The sequence below is a fragment of the Saimiri boliviensis genome, chromosome 13 (assembly GCF_048565385.1).
Source record: "Saimiri boliviensis isolate mSaiBol1 chromosome 13, mSaiBol1.pri, whole genome shotgun sequence".
Taxonomy (NCBI): Eukaryota; Metazoa; Chordata; class Mammalia; order Primates; family Cebidae; genus Saimiri; species Saimiri boliviensis.
In genome coordinates, this window is record NC_133461.1 from 20,633,756 (window position 1) to 20,654,019 (window position 20,264).

Sequence of the window (20,264 nt, forward strand, 5' to 3'; positions counted from 1 at the left end):
GTTAAATTGCACGCCATGCCCTCTGACCATTAATGAGTTCCAATCAGTTTCCCCTAGCCTTGGGCCATAACCCAGTGTGCTTTCAAAACACACCTCTTAGCTTAGTAGTGTCACTTGTGGGATAGTGACACTAGTCTCGTTCAGTATTACTTAATGGGACACAAAACAAAGCAGATTATATAACAAGGACTGATCTGACCTCCTACAGCAAAAAGGCCATGACAAATAATCAAACTTCATGTTCACCTATCTTTAACTATTAAGAGGCAAAACTCGGGTCCTTTGCAGTATCTCACCTTTCGGAGAACTGATTGTTTTTAAAGTGCCGTCACAGGCTATATTCGCAAGCAGCTTTTTAAATGCATTTCCAATATCAACACTTTGGGGCACTGATTTGCTTTTTGGCAGATTAAAGAAACAAATTTTATTTCACATTCCTTTATTCAGAAAAATAAAAGCAGGGGAAAGGTATGTTGCTTGGATTTTCCAAACAGACAAAGCGCTTTGACTCTGAGGACCGACAGAAGGCATGTGCTGAAACGGTATTTTGCCTATCAAACACTGGACCACAAATCATCGTGCCAGAACTTGGCCAAACATTCAGATCCACTGGCCCGAAGCAGGGAAACTCCCGGAACAGAGGGTGAGGTTTATTTTGGTTATGCCACAGAGTAAGCATCCAGGTTGGAATCAGTAAACACATGTAAACACACTGTGAACTTACCGTGGCATCGGCTCCCGTGGAAACAGGGCTCTTGGCGCTTTTCTCCTCCGGATTCTGGGGAGCTTCCTCTGGCCCCCGGGTTACAAGAATTCGAAAATGCTGCTGCCCTGCATTCTGATCCTGCCTGATTTTAAATGTGCACCCCTGGCCCTGTGGAGTCCTCTCCACGGAGTTCGTCCTGCGGATTTCGGGAGCCATCCTGCCAACCCGAGGTGGTGCCTCTGGAGGTCCCCGATCTTCCGTGGGGCTCCCTCGCTCGCTTCGGGGCTGTGTGGGGTATGAGGTGCTCCTCTCCAGTCGAATGCGGGGATACCTCACCAACCTGTCCCCCTTTGTGCCCGTGAAGCCAAAGTTGAGGTCACCGCCCGGCCCTGGAGCGCCTTGCTGGGGCTGCTGCAACTGGAAGACAAAACACCGCTTCCCGGAGCTTCCAGAAGCATCTGGAACGTGCTGCAGGGACCAGCGCCTGGGCTCTGCCGCGGCCGCACCGCCCTGGCCGTCAGGGCTGAGGGGCAGCAGCCTCACCTGGCGCACGTCGGCGCTGGAGGCGCGGTGCTGGATGCGCAGGCCCGGGGTGGCCTCCTCTGCGCAGTCCACGGTGCTTGGGCACCGCACGCGGCGGCCGCACGTGCCATTGACCTGGAGCCCCGGGTCTCGGGCTGCCCTGGGAGGGGAGCTCCCGCAGGTGTCCCCCGGCGCGGGCTCCAGGGAGCCGCTCTGGGGCGAGGCCCTGGTAGTGGCGGTGGCGGAGGCCTGGTCCCTGGAGTCGGGCGCGGCGCATGGGGGTCCATCGTCGGCGCCCTCGGGCGGCCCGCACCCGTCTGTGGCCCCGTCCGTGGCCTTGCGCTGCAGGGAGATGTGCACGGAGGAACTGCACGTGGGGCGGGCGTCGACGCTGGTCAGGAGCTGCGGGATGAACATGGACGAGCTCCGCTTGAGCGCGCCCACGCCTCCCTGCAGGCCGCCGCCGCCATCCTCCCCTCCGTTCTGGGCGAAGGGGTGCGGGCTGCTCCTCCGCGGGAGGGTGTGGAATGCCATGAAAAAGTCGTCTTCTCTCTCCTGGTCTAGGATCTCTGATTCGGGGGCTGTGTTGCTGCGACCAGAGCCAAAATGAAACCGAAGCCGATGGGCCATGGTGACCAGGGGGGCCAGGAGGGCGAGGGCGAGCGGCAACAACAGGCCCGGCACTGCCAGCAGTCACAGACCAAAGACACAAACTCCAAGAAAAAGTGTCCCATCTGCCAAACCGTTAGCACTGCGGCACCAGGAGCGACAGATAGCAGAAATAACCAAAGGGGCAAGCGGCATTCCAGGCATGATTGGATAAGAGCAAAAAGCTCTCCTCCACACTGTGACAGAGGGTAGGGTGGCCAGAACCACATGACCGCACTCTCCCTCTCCAATGCCAGCTTCTGGACTTAGAGGAGTTTTCCCCCACTCGCTTTTTTTTTTTTTTTTTTTTTTTTTAAACAGCAAGAGCCTGAAACAGCACCTTCCCAGCTGCTGCTTTTCCATCAGAAAGGAGTGGCCCCAGCAGGGCGCTCTCACAGCTGACTCAGGCAGCAAACAACACTGCAAGCCACGCTGCTATAAATCTAACCACATCACATTCGCAGGGCATTTCTTTCCCAACGGGGCACAGCGCTGGGACTCTAACCAGCGCAAAGACCTGGCAGTCAACACAGCACACACGGTATTTCCCCACCTCCCACCGCACGAAATAATGACAAGTAAAATATGGCTTGGTCACCAGGTAAACTCGTTTCCAAACATTGGCTACAATGTTTCTGTTATTTATGACATCACTACACCACCATGACGGAATGCAAACTAATTAAACAGCACTATGAATATGATTACACACCCCACAGAGTTAGCGTCCATTTAATGCTAAATAATTACACCACGATCTACAAATAACAAAATAGCTACGTGGAGGGGAGGGGGTGTGATTTGCTACACAACCAGTGGGCCCGGCAGAGGCTTCCTGCTATCACAGCATTTTTCATTCAAAAGGTGTATGCATGTGTGTAGCTCATATGTGACCATCAGACACCAAAGTACCAGAGAGAAGGAACACAGCTGGAGAAGACATTGTCTCCTGTATGTCAGGAAGGAGAGAAAACATCAATCAAAAAAAAAAAAAAAAAAAAAAAAAAAGGAAAATTAAAGGGTGTGCATGTGGATTTTTTTTTTTTTGTAATAATGTAACTTAAATACCATACAGAAGAAATGCTGCCCAGAGCTGACTGTTTCCCAGTAAGAAGTCAGCAATATTACCACAATTGGGAGACAAATATGGAATCTTGCTATGTTTGCAAAGGACCAAAAAGGACCTAAGAAATAAAAGGAAAAGTGCACACTCAAAAAACTGTCATCGGATTTGTAGTTAGCTTGGAAATGTATTTCTGTATTTTAAATGTATTGCTGTATTTTAAACTTACCATTTTCTATGATCCAGAAACGTCAGTTATTTAACAAAGAGGTTTATTTGGGGGGAGGGGGAGCCAAGCTCTAAGACTGACAAAAAGTTTATTTTAAAATCTGCAAAGCATGACTTTGTCAACAGCTTCAGTATCCAGGGTGTGGTGGATTAACCCTGTGTTTACATATATCCAAATCTGTTTTCTAAAAGCATGTGTTTTAAATGCCAAAAATGACCTCCATGAGAGGAGTGGAAGCTAATTTGTGTAATGTTAAAACTTCCAAGTACTACCATACTCACCTATTGTCTGCGCTGGTTAATAGCCAACAAAGGGAAAAGGGAAAAAAAACAAAACAAAACCAGCAACACCAGCATTCTTTGCATAGTAATCACATTGCAGATGGCCTGGGGCAAAACTAGGCAGCAATATTATAAAACACAATTTTTCAGATAAAGTTTGTATTCAGCTGGGCGCAGTGGCTCATACCTGTAATCCCAGCACTTTGGAGACTGAGGTGGGCGGATCACAAGGTCAGGAGTTCAAGACCGGCCTGGCCAATATGGTGGAATTCTGTCTCTACTAAAAATACAAAAATTAGCTGGGTGTGGTGACGTGCACCTGGAGTCCCAGCTGCTTGGGAGGCTGAGGCAGGCGAGGAGGCAGAGGTTGCATTGAGCCGAGATCGTGCCACTGTACTCCAGCCTGGGCAACAGAGTGAGACTCCATCTCAAAAAAAAAAAAAGTTTGTATTCATACAGGATTTCTTAAAAGTCTTGTATTCAAAGTCGTTTTTTGTTTGGAAGTATAATTTCAGACGTATGGCAAGATCACCTCAACTACGGTCATTATTTCAGATATGGAAATGTGAAACAATGTTTTAACAGTGAATTCCTCTTAATAGAAGAAAATAATGAACCAAAACACATCAATCAAGAGGCCATTTTTCCTCATATTTGACCCTTTCCTCCTCATATTTGACCCTTTCCTCATGTTAAAAAAGAGGATTATACTCAATAATCGGAGAAAAAGGATTAGTCTACAAATGCACCCATGTCTCCAGAAATGTACTGCTATGCTACAGGATGCTGCCTAACTCCGTCGGTCCTCACTGGATGAGAGACGGGAGACAAGAACCACACCCTCAGCAGAAGCTCTCATTCAATCGCACAAACAAGCACTTCTACGCATACAACGAAAGTGGTTGAGTTACACTGTACAACTCTTCATCACCCAACATCCTTTAATGGAAAAGATACTAGAATGGCAGGCCAGAATCTGTTAATTTTCTCTTTTGGAGAATAATATTAGTCATATGAAATTCAATAGTTTCCCAAACTACCACTGGGCTTCGACTTAGGAGGCCAGCGGGTCAGACCCTGGCACCACCGCTGACAGGTATGTTTATATAAAGGCTCTAGACCTGGTTCTTCTCATCTTTTTTTTTTTTTTTTTTTTTTTTTGAGACGGAGTTTCGCTCTTGTTACCCAGGTCAGAGTGCAATGGCGCGATCTCGGCTCACCGCAACCTCCGCCTCCTGGGCTCAGGCAATTCTCCTGCCTCAGCCTCCTAAGTAGCTGGGATTACAGACACGCGCCACCACGCCCAGCTAGTTTTTTTGTATTTTTAGTAGAGACGGGGTTTCACATGTTGACCAGGATGGTCTCGATCTCTCGACCTCATGATCCACCCGCCTCGGCCTCCCAAAGTGCTGGGATTACAGGCTTGAGCCACCGCGCCCGGCCTCTTCTCATCTTATTATAAAAACAGGAGTTCTTGTGTAAGGCTCCTCCAGCTCAACTATTCTCTTAACCTCCAGCTATTAAAAAATCTGGACTTTCAATTGAATTCTGCAGAAAGCTTCTTAAAAACACCTTTTTTTTTTTTTTTTTTTTTTTTTTTTTTTTTTATTGCATTTTAGGTTTTGGGGTACATGTGATGAACATGCAAGATTGTTGCATAGGTACACACATGGTTAAAAACACCTTTTAACCAGTCAACATACCATACAAGTTTCAGGGAGGTAAGTCTGAGAATGACTGACTGCACTGAATCACAATGTCACTTCTGCAGGTACCTTAAGGACTTAACACGATAGTGTTCATTTTCATAGTTGGAACACCTGGTGCACAGCTACTTATGTACACATTCTAGTTAGTTAAGAAAGCAAAATGTGCTTCCAAAATGCCATTTCTAAAATGAAATCTGGCCAGGCCCAGTGGCTCATGACTATCCTAGTTATCCTGGAGGCCTGCTTGAGCCAGAGGGTTTGAGGTGACAGTGAGCTATGACTGCACCACTGCACTCCAACCTGGGCGACAGAGGGAAACCCTTTCTGTAAAATAAATAAATGAAAATAATAAAATAAAATGAAATTGTAATTATATCAGTTATGTATCGATCTTTATAAACATATTTTATATATATCAATCTATAATATAAAATGTTAGTTTATATCTGTTATATGCCTCAGACATAGCTTTGGTTTTTTAAATGTACTTTCTAAGGATCTCTCTTGAGAAAGAAACCACTTTTAAAATATAGCTTGAGTTCACCTGCTAAATGTAGATTCACTTTTTGCTATACACTGTTAATTAGATTTTTATTTCCCCCGAGAGAATTACCATAGATTTGCTATTGAGCGCATTCCAGTATTATGGCCTGGCTTTCATTTAAAACCACGCAAAGTTTGTTTACATTCCTGATGGCCTCTGTAGAGATCTACCTACCATATTCCCTACACTACATCATGAGCATACGGGCTGATACTATCACCAGTGACTTTTGTTAACATTAATTGTGATAAAAATACACACACACATATACAAATACATTTTTTATCCTAGCAACATAAAAGTATTTGTTAGGATTCTGAACGTCAAACTAGCAGTGGGACAAAAATAGTCTTCTCTTTGGGCACATATACTGTCATAAACACAAAGTTTTAAAGATGCTGCTCTGAAAACCCAGTTTATAAAAAATGAAGCAAAATTCAAATACAGGAACCCACTTACCAGTCTGTTTTCGTCAAATACTTCAAATAGGAGTCTGTGATTAGATGGGTTTACCTATGAGGAACATAAATAGCATTTTTTAAATGAGCAGGAATCATTCGAACAATGACATAAGGAACAGAAAGAATAAAATACTGCTTTACAATGCACCCAACTCAATTGTATAATATGAACAATTATCCTACTGTTCTGGATATTCTATGTGTACTAAATCAAATTTCCTATTACTTACTGATTTCTTTATTATTCTGCCCTGAATTTAGGCATAGCAAAAGAAGAAAAGGCTCTTAGCTGTTTTTCTAAAATAAGAAAGGAGAGTTGTAAATAGTTTTAAAGAGTTCCTAACCTCTATACAAGGCATTCTCATGACTGCAGATCAAAAACGTCTATGCCTGAGGCCATCTCTTAGGGCTAACAGCAGTAATAGTAATGATAAAAATAATGAAGAAGATTGTAATAACTTATGTGTGTGTGCGTGTGTGTGTGTATGTGTGTGTGTGTGTAGGTGAAAGATAGAGATAGAGATAGATAGAGAGAGAGAGAGAGAGAGAGACAGACAGACAGACAGACAGACTGACAAACAGGGTCTTGTTCTGTTGCCCAGGCTGGACTGCAGTGGCACGATCACAGCTCAATGCAGCCTCAACCTCCCAGGCTCAACTGATCCTCCAGCCTCACTCTCCTGAGTAGGTTGAACCATCATGCCTGGCTAATTTTTGTATTTTTTTTTGTAGAGATGAGGTTTTACCATGTTCCCCAAACTGGTCTTGAACTCCTGGACTGAAGCTATCTGCATGCCTTGGCCTCTCAAAGTGCTGGGATTACAGGTGTCAGCCACTGTGCCCAGCTTGTGAGCTTATTTTTTAGGCACTGTCTTGTTATTAAATATCAACAATCCATGATCTCATTTAATCTTCACAGCAATCCTATGATGCGTAACTAACACCCAAATTTACAAATGAGGAGTGGAGACCCTGAGGGTGAAGTAAGTTGCCCAAGAGCCCACAGCTAGTGTATGCGGCAACCAGGACTTGCACTAGGTCTATCCTGCCTGTCTTTAGAGCCTAGGCTGCGAACCATGAGAGAGACCTGGAACTGTGGGGCAATGGCAGAGCTACTGGGCTGTCAATATCCTTTTGCTTCTTTTTCTTTATCCAAAACTCACCAAAACGGCCCATATCAGGTCCCAACTCAGGTATTATTCACTAAACACCAACCATGTGTGTGACAAAGCACTACATGTTCTCATTTATATCATCGCATGCAAATCCTGGAAACAACCCTTTCAAGTAAGGATTCTCTCTCCTATGTGAGAGACAAGGGCCTCAGGGAGACTGAGTCCTCAGGTGGCCTTTCCAGGGTCATAAAGGATCTAAATGGTGAAGCCAGAGAGGTGACCTAGGCCCTGGCTGCTTCATGGTGGAGAACGGCATGAAATAACACTTGACCTTACCAGCACAGAAAGCTCAACTTGTGCTTCCAGTCCTGTGGTCTGCCTGCAGCCTAATGACAGAACAAGCAGATGGGGTTTGCTATCTCTTTAGAAGCTCTGTGAAGGGTCGCACTGCTTTACCAATGCAACCACAACCTGCACGCAGGAGCTGGCACATAGTGGGCACTCCATAAAAATTTGAGTAAATATAAAGACCTTAAAAACCTGTAATCCCAGCACTTTGGGAGGCCAAGGCAGGCAGATCACGAGGTCAAGAGATCGAGACCATCCTGGCCAACATGGTGAAACTCCGTCTCTACTAAAAATACAAAAATTAGCTGGGCATGGTGCCGTGCACCTGTAGTCCCAGCTACTTGGGAGGCTGAGGCAGGAGAATCGCTTGAATCTGGGAGGTGGAGGTTGCAGTGAGCTGAGTTCGCACCACTGCACTCCAGCCTGGCGACACAGCAAGACTCCATCTCAAAAAAAGAAAAAAAAAAAGAAAAGAAAAAGGAAAAAAAAAAGACATTAAGAAAAATCAACAAAAAAAGAACATAAATGTGCCTACTGCCAAGATTAGTTGAGAAGAGTTTGGGATATACTAACATTTATGTAATTGTGGCCAGTGTTCCACTGAAAGGAGTCTAAACACTTTAGAGGTTCACAAGTGAAAAGCTGTATTTGAGAGTTAACTAAAGGCCAAGAGCATCTATCAGCCCCTATTAGCTTTTCAGTCCTCCGAGGGGTAACTTCAAATACATCTGGTAGAGGCTGTACATAGGATTTCACCAAGTATTAAAATATCAGTGCCATATTTAAAATCTGAGCATAATAGAAAGCAGATGCTGTATGTAGTAGTCTAGTTTGGAGCACAAAAAATACTATTGTGATTGAGAGGAAGAAATCAGGACCAATTAAAATGGGTCTCAAGGTAATATTGGCCTTTGGCGATCTGCACTAATCAGAAGACCTGGATTATTTCTGGATAACTCCAGTTTTTAATATCACAGCTATACAATTAAAATACTTTTGCCTTGAAGAGAAAGCCCTTTCTTCAATAAATAGCTGAGCAGTCTAATTATTTCCGCAATTTCAGTAGTAAAACACAGCAACAACCACAAATGATCACTAAGCACAAATCTCTGCTAATTCACATATTTCAGCCATTTTGATATACAGCTCTTTTAAATATTAAATATAAAAGGTTGAGGAAATCTTACCTAATTCTGTTGTATTTGGAGTCCAGAAGTAATTTTATGTTGTGTGTGTGTGTGTGTGTGTGTGTGTGCACTCAATATTTCAATTACCAAAATTTACCTAACTAGAACATAATTGGTAATTTTTGTGTTTCTTTTTTAATCACGTTGCCTCTAGTGTTTTACTCTAAAATATTTCATAATCCATCTCACAGAATTAAACCATTCTCATGAATGATATTTTATCTCATTTCTTAAAGAAAAGAAAAGTTTGAATTCAAAAATGAAACTTAGTATTTGGATAATTTTCTTGTGACTTCTCCAAAACACTCCCCAGTGAAACAAGTCCAGAGTCTGTGACCACTACTGATAGTCTTGCAAAATTTAGAACACATTGGGAAGCTATCTACTTTTCATCCTAAAAGGAATTTCTCTTAAAAATTTAAGAGCTTTTCCTAAAGACAAATCGACTGTGATAACTGACCTAGATGTATCAATAACAATTATTGCCAAAAAACGAAAAACTTACCCTGAAATAAAATTCTTCATTCCATTTTGGGTTCAGCGTCTGGAAGAGAAATTAACTTGTAATATCTTTGAGTCTTTCAAACATTAGCAATTGCTAGTGCAAGACAGACTACATATTTGCTTAAACATTTTTTTGATTAAAAAAAGCTTAAGAGAAGCATTTAGTCAATTATCTGAGACTAGTACTGGGGGAGAGGATGTATTTATGAAACAGATGCTTCGTAGATATGAAACCTTAAACTGCTGCTATCACCGGAAGGAAAAACATCAGAGGCCTGGAAAGAGTCATCATGAAAATATAAAAAATTCCTTCAACAAATTAGCATTGATATGATTACCCTGCCGAGAAGGAAATGAACTTGGTTGACATCCCTCTACCTGCTACAAATCTTTACGCAGAGTAATGAAGCAGGTAGGGAAAGTTGAATGTGTTCATTGTTTATATAAATACTGAAATCTTATAAAGAACATTTTATAGAGAGAAATACTGAGAATCGGATTTTCTTTATAACAAGGAAAAAAAAGGCCAAATACAAACTAAAAGTGATTTTTTCTCCCCAAAAATAACCAGGTTAAAAAATACTTAACTACTTATCCTTCAGTCTTCCTCTCCATTCATCCATCTGTTCATCTTTCTATCAATCTACTGAAAAATACATTCCACAAGAAGATGGCAAGGATACCTTTGTCCTCAGCACGGAGGAAAAGGACTGCCAGACATCCCCCAAAACTAAGAGGAGGCATGTTCTAGGAAGAAAGACACGTTCATGTGTGTTCACGCATCTGCACATGCATGAGGCTCCGAAACACAGCTCTTAAAAACTGTATGGAAAAATCTGAGACGGAAAAATCATCACTTCACCAACAGCGACATATTTTTAGTCAAAATGATATTTGTCTTTATCAATCTGTTTCCTTTAAGAGATCAGTTCAGGGAGAGGAAAAAAAATCAATAGAGTGCCACGTAAAAATAGGAAACACAGAGCTTACACAACACTGAAGTGACGTTTTTAAAAATTCAGCACTTCCCCCACCCACAATTCCACAGTGAATTCAATCCTGAATAACGGGGTTCATACTTTTCTCCCATGTGAATGAAGCTAGGGATGATAATGAGGGAGGGGAGGGGAGGGGAGTGGCAGGCCTGGCCTGCCTCCGGCTGCAGTCCCCGGAGGGCAGCTTCATGGAAATGCACATGGGAAATGACAGGCGAGGAAAGCAATGAGACAAGAGAGCACAAAATGAACGAAGGAACAGTCACAACACTGCAAGGAGAGGAGGATGACGGCAGTTCTCGCACCCGAAAGCAGCAGAGGCATACAAACCAGGAGGCGGGCAGCAGGAGCAGCAGAGCAAACCCAGCTGCAGAGCTACACCCTCGACCGTGGAAAGGGAGGGAGGAGGAGGACCTCCCTTTGGAAGGAAACACAGTGCAATAGCCCCAGTTGCCGGCTTTGGTCCTGGCTCGGCATCCAGCAGGCAGTCAAGTTTCCCAGCTGCGTTTCTGGTGAGCCTTCTAGGCAGCCCCCACTCGCCTAGAAACTGAACCAGCAAGAATGCCTAACACAAGCAACAATGGCCTCCGTACTGGCTCCTGTTTGCAAGACACATTTTTAATGCCAGTCCCGATGCCAAGTGGAGGACACACTGCAGTTATAGTTCCTTACAACAAAAGGACCTGGCCACAGATCCTGGGTGCCTGCATGGCAGCAAGAGAGCTATAATTTTTTAAAGCATTCGTGCTGTCCAGAAAACGTTCATCAAAGTGTTAAGACTGTCTAACCACCTGCCTCCAAAGGTGGTGAGGAAAAGAAATCACAGTAATCCATAAATAATACTAAAACAGAGATGAAAGGGATTGGTTTTGTTTTTGAGGTTGTTGTTTGTTTGTTTGTTTTGAGACAGGTGCTCATTCTGTTGCCCAGACTGGAATGCAGTGGCATGATTATGGTTCACTGCAACCTCAACCTCCCGGGGTCAAGTGATCTGCCAGCCTTGGCCTCCAAAAGTACTAGAATTACAGCCATGAGCCACCGCATCCAGCCAAATATTTTTATTAGAGAACATACATCTTCAATAAAGCCTCCAAATACAGGGTAAAAGACACTTACATATATACATTGCACATGCCTATAAATAAATGGAGATAGTCAAATTAAGATATACTTATTGGCCAGGCATGGTGGCTCACACCTGTATTCCCAGCACCTTGGGAGGCTGAGATGGGTGGTCAAGAGGTCAGAGGTCAAGAGGACCTGAGGTCAAGAGGTCCAGACCAGCCTGGTCAATATGGCAAAATGCCATCTCTACCAAAAATACAAAAATTAGCCGGGCAGCTTCCCGAGTAGCTTGTAATCCCAGCCACTCAGGAAGCTGAGGCAGGAGAATCACTTAAACCCAGTAGGCAAAGGTTGCGGTGAGCTGAGATTGTGCCACTACACTCCAGCCTGCATGACAGAGTGACACTCCGTCTCTAAAGAAATAAATGATTCAATGAATGAGATACTTATGGAAACAAATTTTTAATGAAATCTTGTACCTAAAAACAAGGAAAATAAGACAGATACATAAATGTATAGCTTTATTATTAATATATTTTCTGTTTCCATGTAGTGAACCAAATATTTCATTTCTTTTAAGAGTAGTTGTTTCAAGTTAAACTATTCCTCGTGTGCCTAACAATTCCACAAACTGCCCCATTTCATTAAACGTATTTTTAATTATTTTAAGTTTCTTTGTGAAACATAAGAAGACAAAAACAAATCCTTGTTTTGCTGCATTCTGTGCAAGAAAAAATGTTATAACTTACATTTTCAGAAAACTGTTTTTGTAGGCATTTAAGTAAAAACCTGAATCGCTATCTTAGGTTAGTACTGAAAAGTCTTGGAAAAGTTATAGATTTAATACTGAAAGATACTTAAAATGAAAATCCAGTATAAAGGATAAAACGTGGGCTGGGCACAGGGGCTGACACCTGTAATCCCAGCACTTCGAGAGGTCAAGGCAGGCAGATAACTTGAGGTCAAGAGTTCGAGGCCAGCCAGGCCAACATGGTGAAACCCCATCTCTACTAAAAATACAAAAATATTAGCCAGGTGTGGTGGTGGGCACCTGTCATCCCTGCTACGCAGGAGGCCAAGGCAGGAGAATGGCTGGAACCCAGGAGGCGGAGGTTGCAGTGAGCTGAGGTCGAACCATTGCACTCCAGCCTGAGTGACAGAGCAAGACTATGTTTCAAAAATAAATAAATAAATAAATAAATTTAAAAAAAGATAAAAAGTGATGCACTTGTACACAGCACTGTACACGCTGTAATCTCATGGGGCTACCACTGTGTAAGCAGTCCATCCTTGACCAAAAGGGTGTTATGCAGCATACAACTGTGCATAACTGAATTAAATTATGACTTAAATGAAGATGAGTTAAAGATCAACACCTACCTTTTTAATTGTTTTTGTCTGTACCAAAGCAAGTTCTCTATTCTCATCCGCTACGTACAATGAAAGTTTCACGTATGGATCACTGTAAGAAAATATTTCAGATTTAATAGGATTATACTTTTTATTCAAAAAGAAAATAGTGGAACCTAAATGAAAATGCAAATATCAAAGTCCCAGCTTGGATTATTTTCACAAACTAAGCAATAATCTTTTTAACACATCTACTAAGTCAATATACTTGGAGTAAAGTTCCGATCAAAACTAGTGCCAATAATGTTTACTAAGAAGCAAATATATACATATATAATTTTAAAGACAAATTCTGAAAAGATTACAAGAAAGATTAAGGCACACAGATTTTGTTCAGAATTTACAAAATCTAGCTAGAAAATTTAGTATAGGTCTTATTCATATTCTCATTTCTAGTGTGTAGGTAATTAGTGGAGGTAAAACACCCATTATTCGCGTAACCCAACACTTACCATTTGACAGATTAACAACCAAATCAGGGCCAGGTGCAGTGGTTCACGCCTGTAATCCCAGCACTTTGGGAGGCTGAAGCGTTTAGATCACCTGACGTCAAGAGTTTGAGACCAGCCTGGCCAACCTGGTAAAACCCCGTCACTACTAAAAATACAAAAATTAGCTGGGCTTGATGGCAGGCGCCTGTAATCCCAGCTATTCAGGAGGCTGAGGCAGAGAATCACTTGAACCCGGGAGGTGGAGGTTACAGTGAGCCAAGATCATGCCACTGCACTTCCAGCCTGGGTGACAGAGCAAGACTGTCTCAAAAACAAACAAACAAACAAAAAAAACAAATCAAAATCAAACCCCAAAAAACTAAAGCCTAGAAAGTCAAGAGAGATTTGCCGAAAGTTACAAATCTGAGTAGTCCAGATTAAAGTTCTGGTTTCCTGACTGCAAGTCCCAGAGTTCCTTGTACATATCATATTATCTTTAATCATTTCCTTCAGAAAGGAACTTTTAGCAAGATGTGTATTTGAAAGGATTACTTACTGTGGACTACCTACTAAGAGGTTAAGTCTAGTCACACTTTCAAGTATTGCTAGCCCTGAGGTAGCTCAAACCTAGTCAAAATACGACTTTTTAAGAATTTAGGACACAGGAGAATTTATTTTGCTTCATATCTGAGTTCCTGAAAAATCATTAAAAGAGCTCTCATGTATTCAATCTCTAAATTCTCACTTATCTAGTTATCTATAGCCAAAGACTGATTGCTATCAACTCATCAAATTAAGTAATTTCAGAATTGCTCTTTAGTGGCTATACCATGACTATTAATGCTTTTTTTTTTTTTGGCAATGTCTAAGGTATTTCCAAAGATTACATCAAGTATCTTAAAATGCTGGGACCATACTGATTTCTATTTGATATTTCAAATAATAAATAGGCTATGAAATCCTTTCACAAGAAAGTATGATAGAAGTTCAAAAGGCTATACTCAGTATCTAAAAATCAAAAGTCTGTGAAAAATAGTACATGTGTGTACACGTGTGTATATGTATTGCCCATAAAATGCACCTTAAAGGAAGCTACAGAACATATCCTAAAAAAAAATAGCAAAATGATTTGTTCGGTTATACTCCATTATGAATAAATGTTTATTTTTAACATAGTTTGGAAGATATTAGTCAATACTCTTTTCTGTAAATTGTAAACCTTTATTTGGTTAAATAACATCTAAGCAGACACACCTACTTCTGTGGACACCCTCAGCCTCAGAAAAAGATGGGTCAGGAGCTGGTACCTAACCCAGGCCGAAGGTCCCGTAAGTAGCTTCCTAATGAATGCCCATGGGCTGGTGGATGAATCAGGTGTTACTTTCCAGAGGAGTGAGACTCAGGCTTTAGCATATCAGAGTCACCTGGAGGAGGGGGTGATTAAAACACAGATAACTGGGCCCTGCTCCCAAATCTGAATTCAGTCTGGGTTAGAACCCAAGAATCTGCACTCCTAACACATTCCCAGTGATGCCAAGGCTCCTGACCCAGGAACTACACTCAGAGAACTACTGTTCTATGTGGCATTTGAAAAGAGTATTTTCTAGCTAGAGAAACTAAATTTTCAATTTCCAGTCACAATCTATTGCTTATAAAAGAGCTCAAGGTCTGATGATCATGTTACCTCAAGAGAATGTGCTGTGGCTGTGTGTAGAGCACACATGCACACACACGCACATACAGAATCCGGGGTGATAAAGAGTATCATAAACTCTGCTGCTATCTCTCGTTTTTATGCCCCTGAGCTATCAGGATTGCCAGCTATAACTGCAATAAAGAGCTAAGCATTTCCTGTAATAGAACATCCACATTCTTCTACTAGTGGTTCATTTACCTCAGTCTGTATCCCTTGAATAGCTCACAATAATTGACAAATGCGGCTGGGGACAGTGGGTGGGATCCCTGGGTGTGGGACAATGTATCTTTCAGCAGTAATAAAGAAGTCACTAGGAATAGGTAACATCTTGAGTGCTCATCCTGGTAGGTACTAAGGTATGATCAACTCTATCACAGATGGACTAAGAAACTTCCTGAAAGAGAGTTCAGCCTGACGAGAGAACCAAAGACCAATGTCTTGGAGCTGGCTAAAGGACAGCAGGGTATAAGCTCAAGGGGAGGTGAAGGCTGGACGCAGTGGCTCACGCCTGTAGTCCCAACCATTTGTGAAGCTGAGGCAGGCAGATCACTTGGGCCCAGGGGTTCAAGACCAGCCTGGGCAACATGGTGAAACCCCATTTCCACACACACACACACACAAAATACAAAAAAGTTTAGCTGCATGTGGTGGCATGGACCTGTAGTCCCAGCTACTACAGTGGCTGAGGTGGGAGGACTGCTTGAGCCTGCGAGGTGGAGGCTGCAGTGAGCTGAGATCCAGCCACTGCACCCTAGCCTGGGTGACAGAGTGAAACTCTGCCTCATTCATTCATTCATTCATTCATTCATTCATTCATAAATAAGAGGAGGGGGAAAACAGGTGCCCAGATTGCTCTCAGGCTTCTCTTCTCTTTTGACTGATACTTAACTACTCTTAACTTCAGCCTGCTCATGAATGAAATGGGAATGATAACTCCTAACTCAGGCAATTATTGTAAAGACCAGAGAAAATCATGTATTAATACTACTACCCAGCAGCATTCCAAACTCATACTACAAATGCCCCATAAATGACAGGCAAGGTAACTGTTCTTCGTTTCCTTTCTTAGGAGAAGTTTGTGGTTCTCTGTTGCTCCTTTTGACTCCCGACTTGTGCTACAATGACTGACTTGACACTGATTGCCTCACAGTACACACTGGGTGCTGGCCAACTGCGGCATGCTACATATTCCACGCCTCCTCATTATTCATATAGCGTGGAGGTCCCACGGGATCTAGGTAGAGATGATCAAACTGAGAATCTTACTCACGATGAAGCTCACCAGAATTCACTCTTGGCGTCAAGTTACCATTCTAGTGGCTGGTGTAGATACAACTCAGGGCTAGCATGATCCCTAGGAAGCTCAATGCTGTGCCAAGAACACATAGATTAGAAAGCAAATTCTATTTTGCAAACCTTTTGTGTTCTCTGCTTAGAGAAGTTGCTTAGGCATCACATTCTTCCTTTTAGCCTTTCCAAGGAGACAGTAAACTGGTACTAGGATTCAAGCAACCTTCTATTTCCTGAGTGCCTACTATGTAGTACCAGTGACAGGTTCCAGAAACAAAAGACACTGTCCCTACTCATTTGAATGAAGCAGAGAAATAAAAACCTGTTTGTGACAGGGTTGAGAAATTCTAAGTGTATGATTGCTGAGAAATGCTCAGTGTATGATGAAATATATTTTTTGCTAAGAACAACGGCAAGGAAAACCTAGCTCCCCCCTCCCCCACAAAGTAGAAAATGACTTGGGGTATTCTAAAGTGGTAGGACAACATATAAGTATCATACGCCAGTTACAACTATTCCTTAAGCACGGGACATCTCACCCTACCCCCATGGCACCCTCATGGAGAAGACTTTTTAGTTTGTCTGTGATAAGTGGTAAGAGGGCATCAGCTGCCTACTTGGTAAATTTTTGTATTATGAGAAAATACCAAACATGAGAGAATAAATACGTGGGTCAGAGTCTGCTCAGGACCTTCAGCCCGGAATGCTGTCAGTCCCTGAGGCTCTCAGCTCAGAAGGCTGTTGGCCCCCCAAACGGTCCCACTTTGCTGTTCTATCTGGGTGTCTGCTTCTCAACACCTTCTGCACTTCCTGGGTGGGGGTCTCAATGGCTGAGCCGGTCTCAGCATGACAGTGTGTGCCAAGAACCCAAGAAAACAGCAGGCAGCAGCAATGGTCCCTGATTTCCCATGCAAATCCAGGTACCCGGCCCCACCCCAGACCTGCTGCATCAGAATCTCCAGGGTCAGGACCCAGGAGTCTACATTGATCGAGTGTCTCATGTGATTTCTATGCACTGGTCCGTCCAGACGCCACTGCCAGATAAGAGACTGAATGTATGCATAGAGCCAGGAGGCACTGACTGAGAGCAGGGCATGGACGTTCTAGGCAGAAAGATCACAGGCACAAGCCCAGTGATAGGCTAGAGCTGGGATTTCGAACACTGAAAAGCCTGGCATGGTTGCAGTCAGGAGGGCTCAGGGAGAACAGGCAGCTGGAGAGGGAGCCCAGGCTCAGACCACAAGGAGTCTGTCATTTCTGCAGAGCTCAAATCCTGGCTCTTCATTAGTTAGTAGCTACATGACTTTGGGAAACTGACACAGTCTCTCTGTGCCTCAGTTTCACCATCTATGTAATGGCCATAATAGTAGTACTTCCCTTATAAAAAGGCTGTTGGAAAGACAAATTATAATAGCGCTTGACAGGAGTATAGTGAGCACTTAAAAAACATTAGCTGTTGGCTGGACATGGAGGCAGATGCTTGTAATCCCAGCACTCTGGGAGGCTGGGCAGGCAGATCACTTGAGGTCAAGAGTTCTGGACCAGCCTGACCAACATGGTAAAACCTCATCTCTACTAAAAATATTAAAGTTAGCAGGGCGTGGTGGCGTGTATCTGTAGTCCCAGCTACTCGGGGAGCTGAGGCATGAGAATAGCTTGAATCCAGGAGGCAGAGGTTGCAGTGAACTGAGATCGCACCACTGCACTCCAGTCTGAGCAACAGAGTGAGATCCAATCAATGTATGTTAGTTGCCACCATCATCATCCTCATCATGGAGTTGTCTAAATACAGAAGAATCATGATCGCATTCATTACAAGGAGGTAAGACAGCAGGCAGCAAGAACCACTAGGAGTCTTCTGCGCCAAAGGACAAGGAAGCTCTGAATGGAGAGGCGGCAAGAGGATTGACTACCCATCCAAAGGTGGACTCGAAGGAACAAGGTGGGCAACTGAATGTGCCAGGTAGGTGGGTTAGGAGGAGAAGGAGTCCGTGCCAACTCCAGGTCTCGGGCCTCTTGACAAACTATGCCATTGCACCTGGGCCCTAGAATCTTCTGCTCCATGTTCATGATGAGGCATTTGTATGTAAGTGTGCAAAGGCCATCATACTAATGATAGTCTGAGTTGTCTGTCCTCTCAGATGATCCTAATGATTCGGTGCTATTCCAACAAGAAGTTTGAGCATTGAGCCTGGCCTCCTAATCCACACCAAGGTTGGGCAGACACCAAAATGCACCCTGAAGGATCACAGGTCCCTCAGTATTTTTCACTGAATAAACAAAATCCAGAAGAAAAACCACTTGCGAGGTTCTAGCTGTTCACTCACAAGTAAAACACTTCACTGTCACAAAAAAGATTATATCTAAAGGAAAAAATACAAGCGTAACATCACTTTAGAGATATGAGACACAGCAGGAACTGTGCATGAAATCAATGGCTAGGAAGCAGGCTCCCTGAACTAGAATGAAGTCATAAGGAGTCTGACAGATGTCAAGATACTCAGCAGGAAAGCCTCAGGCACCTGCTCTCTCAGGAAAGGTCACCAAGAAATCCTGGTCAAAAACCTACTCTAGTTTTGCAATATTTCCAAGAGAAAAGCTTTTTAATTATAGTCTCTTTCCTTCTCAATATGGAATCCAGTGCTAAAAATTCAATTCTCCCCTCTGGGCCTCTGCTCTGGTTCTAAGAGAGACTGCAGGCCTGCATTGATCTCAAGTGGGTTTAAAGAATTCAGAGATAGAAATCTTATTCAAGGGTCTTGTTCCACCTTCATCACCACGAAGCATAAGACAGCACAGATGAGGTCAGCTGTCAGAGAGAGTTGAGTATGAGATTTTCTGGGTTTGCTCCATTGCTCAACCCTTTGGGGATGACGGGTCATTATTGGGATAATGCTTAACCTTCCATTTGATTCACTGAAGTGTTCCATGTTCGTTCACACCTATTATTTGCTAATTTTTACGAGTACAAATAGTCTTTGCTGAGCTCCACATATTTTAAGGGGCTAGGGTCATAAGGGGAGAAGGGAGGGCCGAAGTTGCATTCAAAGGGCAAAGTGTCAGAGAGATTACATTCCGTCTGCAGCCGGATTGCAGTGACACTGCCTTATCGACATGCCACAGAGGTGTTCTTCCAAGTACTTGGGTATCAGAAGAACAATGAGAAAGGTCTTCATGTTTCAACTGTGCCTCCTGAGGGGCATCTCAAACTTAACCAAAGGAAGCAATATGTCTTCGCTGTAAAAGGAAGATGTTCAATATGGCACTGGAACAGCTTGTAAAAAGACTGTGCCTTTGCTCTCTATGGGCAAAGAGCAGAGGACTCATGGACGCAGCATATTTCACAGGACCACAGAGCAAATTTCTTTTGACTACCTGACACACTGAAGTTTTAGCCAACCCAGAGAAAGTCAATGAAACTAACCCAGAAAATGCATTGTAAAACCCATTTTGTTAATGACAACTTGTTATATTGAAGGGTTCCTCATTCTTTTCCACTCTTACGATCACCATCAAGTGTTATATAACTTATATTCTCAATAAAGTAATAACACTTATAAAACACTTATAAACAATATAGAAAAAATCTAGAATGTGTGAGAAAAAATACACATAAATACATGCAATAATACTGAAACTTAAGTTTTTATCTAACAAATTGTCAAAGATTGAAAAAAAAGGTAATGCTTTCTAAAGAGAGGCAGACAATTAATACTCTACTACTGGAAGAAATAATTATTGCGACTTTTCTGGGAAAAAAACGTGGTAGAAGTATCAGAAGCCTTCAAAGGGTCGATGCCCTTTGATTCATCAAATTGATTTCTAAGGATTAATCCCCAAGAAGTAATCAGAGAGGCAGGTAAATATTTACTGGTATAAGATACTCAATACAGCATCATATATAATAATAACAAATTAGAAGCAAACTTCCAGCCCAATAATTGGGAAGTGATTAAGTAAATTACGGTACAATCATGTACTAGAATATTAGAAACCATTAAAATCATGTTTTCTAATAATATTTTAAAATGAGAAAAAATCATGGTATAACATTAAGGAA

General features: G+C 42.8%; 1 protein-coding gene across 10 annotated transcripts in view; it reads right to left on the minus strand.

Moving 5' to 3' along the window:
• NEDD4L (NEDD4 like E3 ubiquitin protein ligase) overlaps window positions 1–20,264 on the minus strand; it is a 357,512-nt gene that overhangs the window by 143,043 nt on the left and 194,205 nt on the right. For 6 of the 10 annotated variants that reach the window (XM_074383354.1, XM_074383353.1, XM_010336769.3 and 3 more), the window contains exon 1: window positions 725–6,155. In XM_074383354.1, the coding sequence (XP_074239455.1) occupies window positions 725–1,858 (1,134 nt within the window). In that variant the 5' untranslated portion in view covers window positions 1,859–6,155. The other 4 variants (XM_074383355.1, XM_010336772.3, XM_003926040.4 and 1 more) reach the window with 1 other exon arrangement.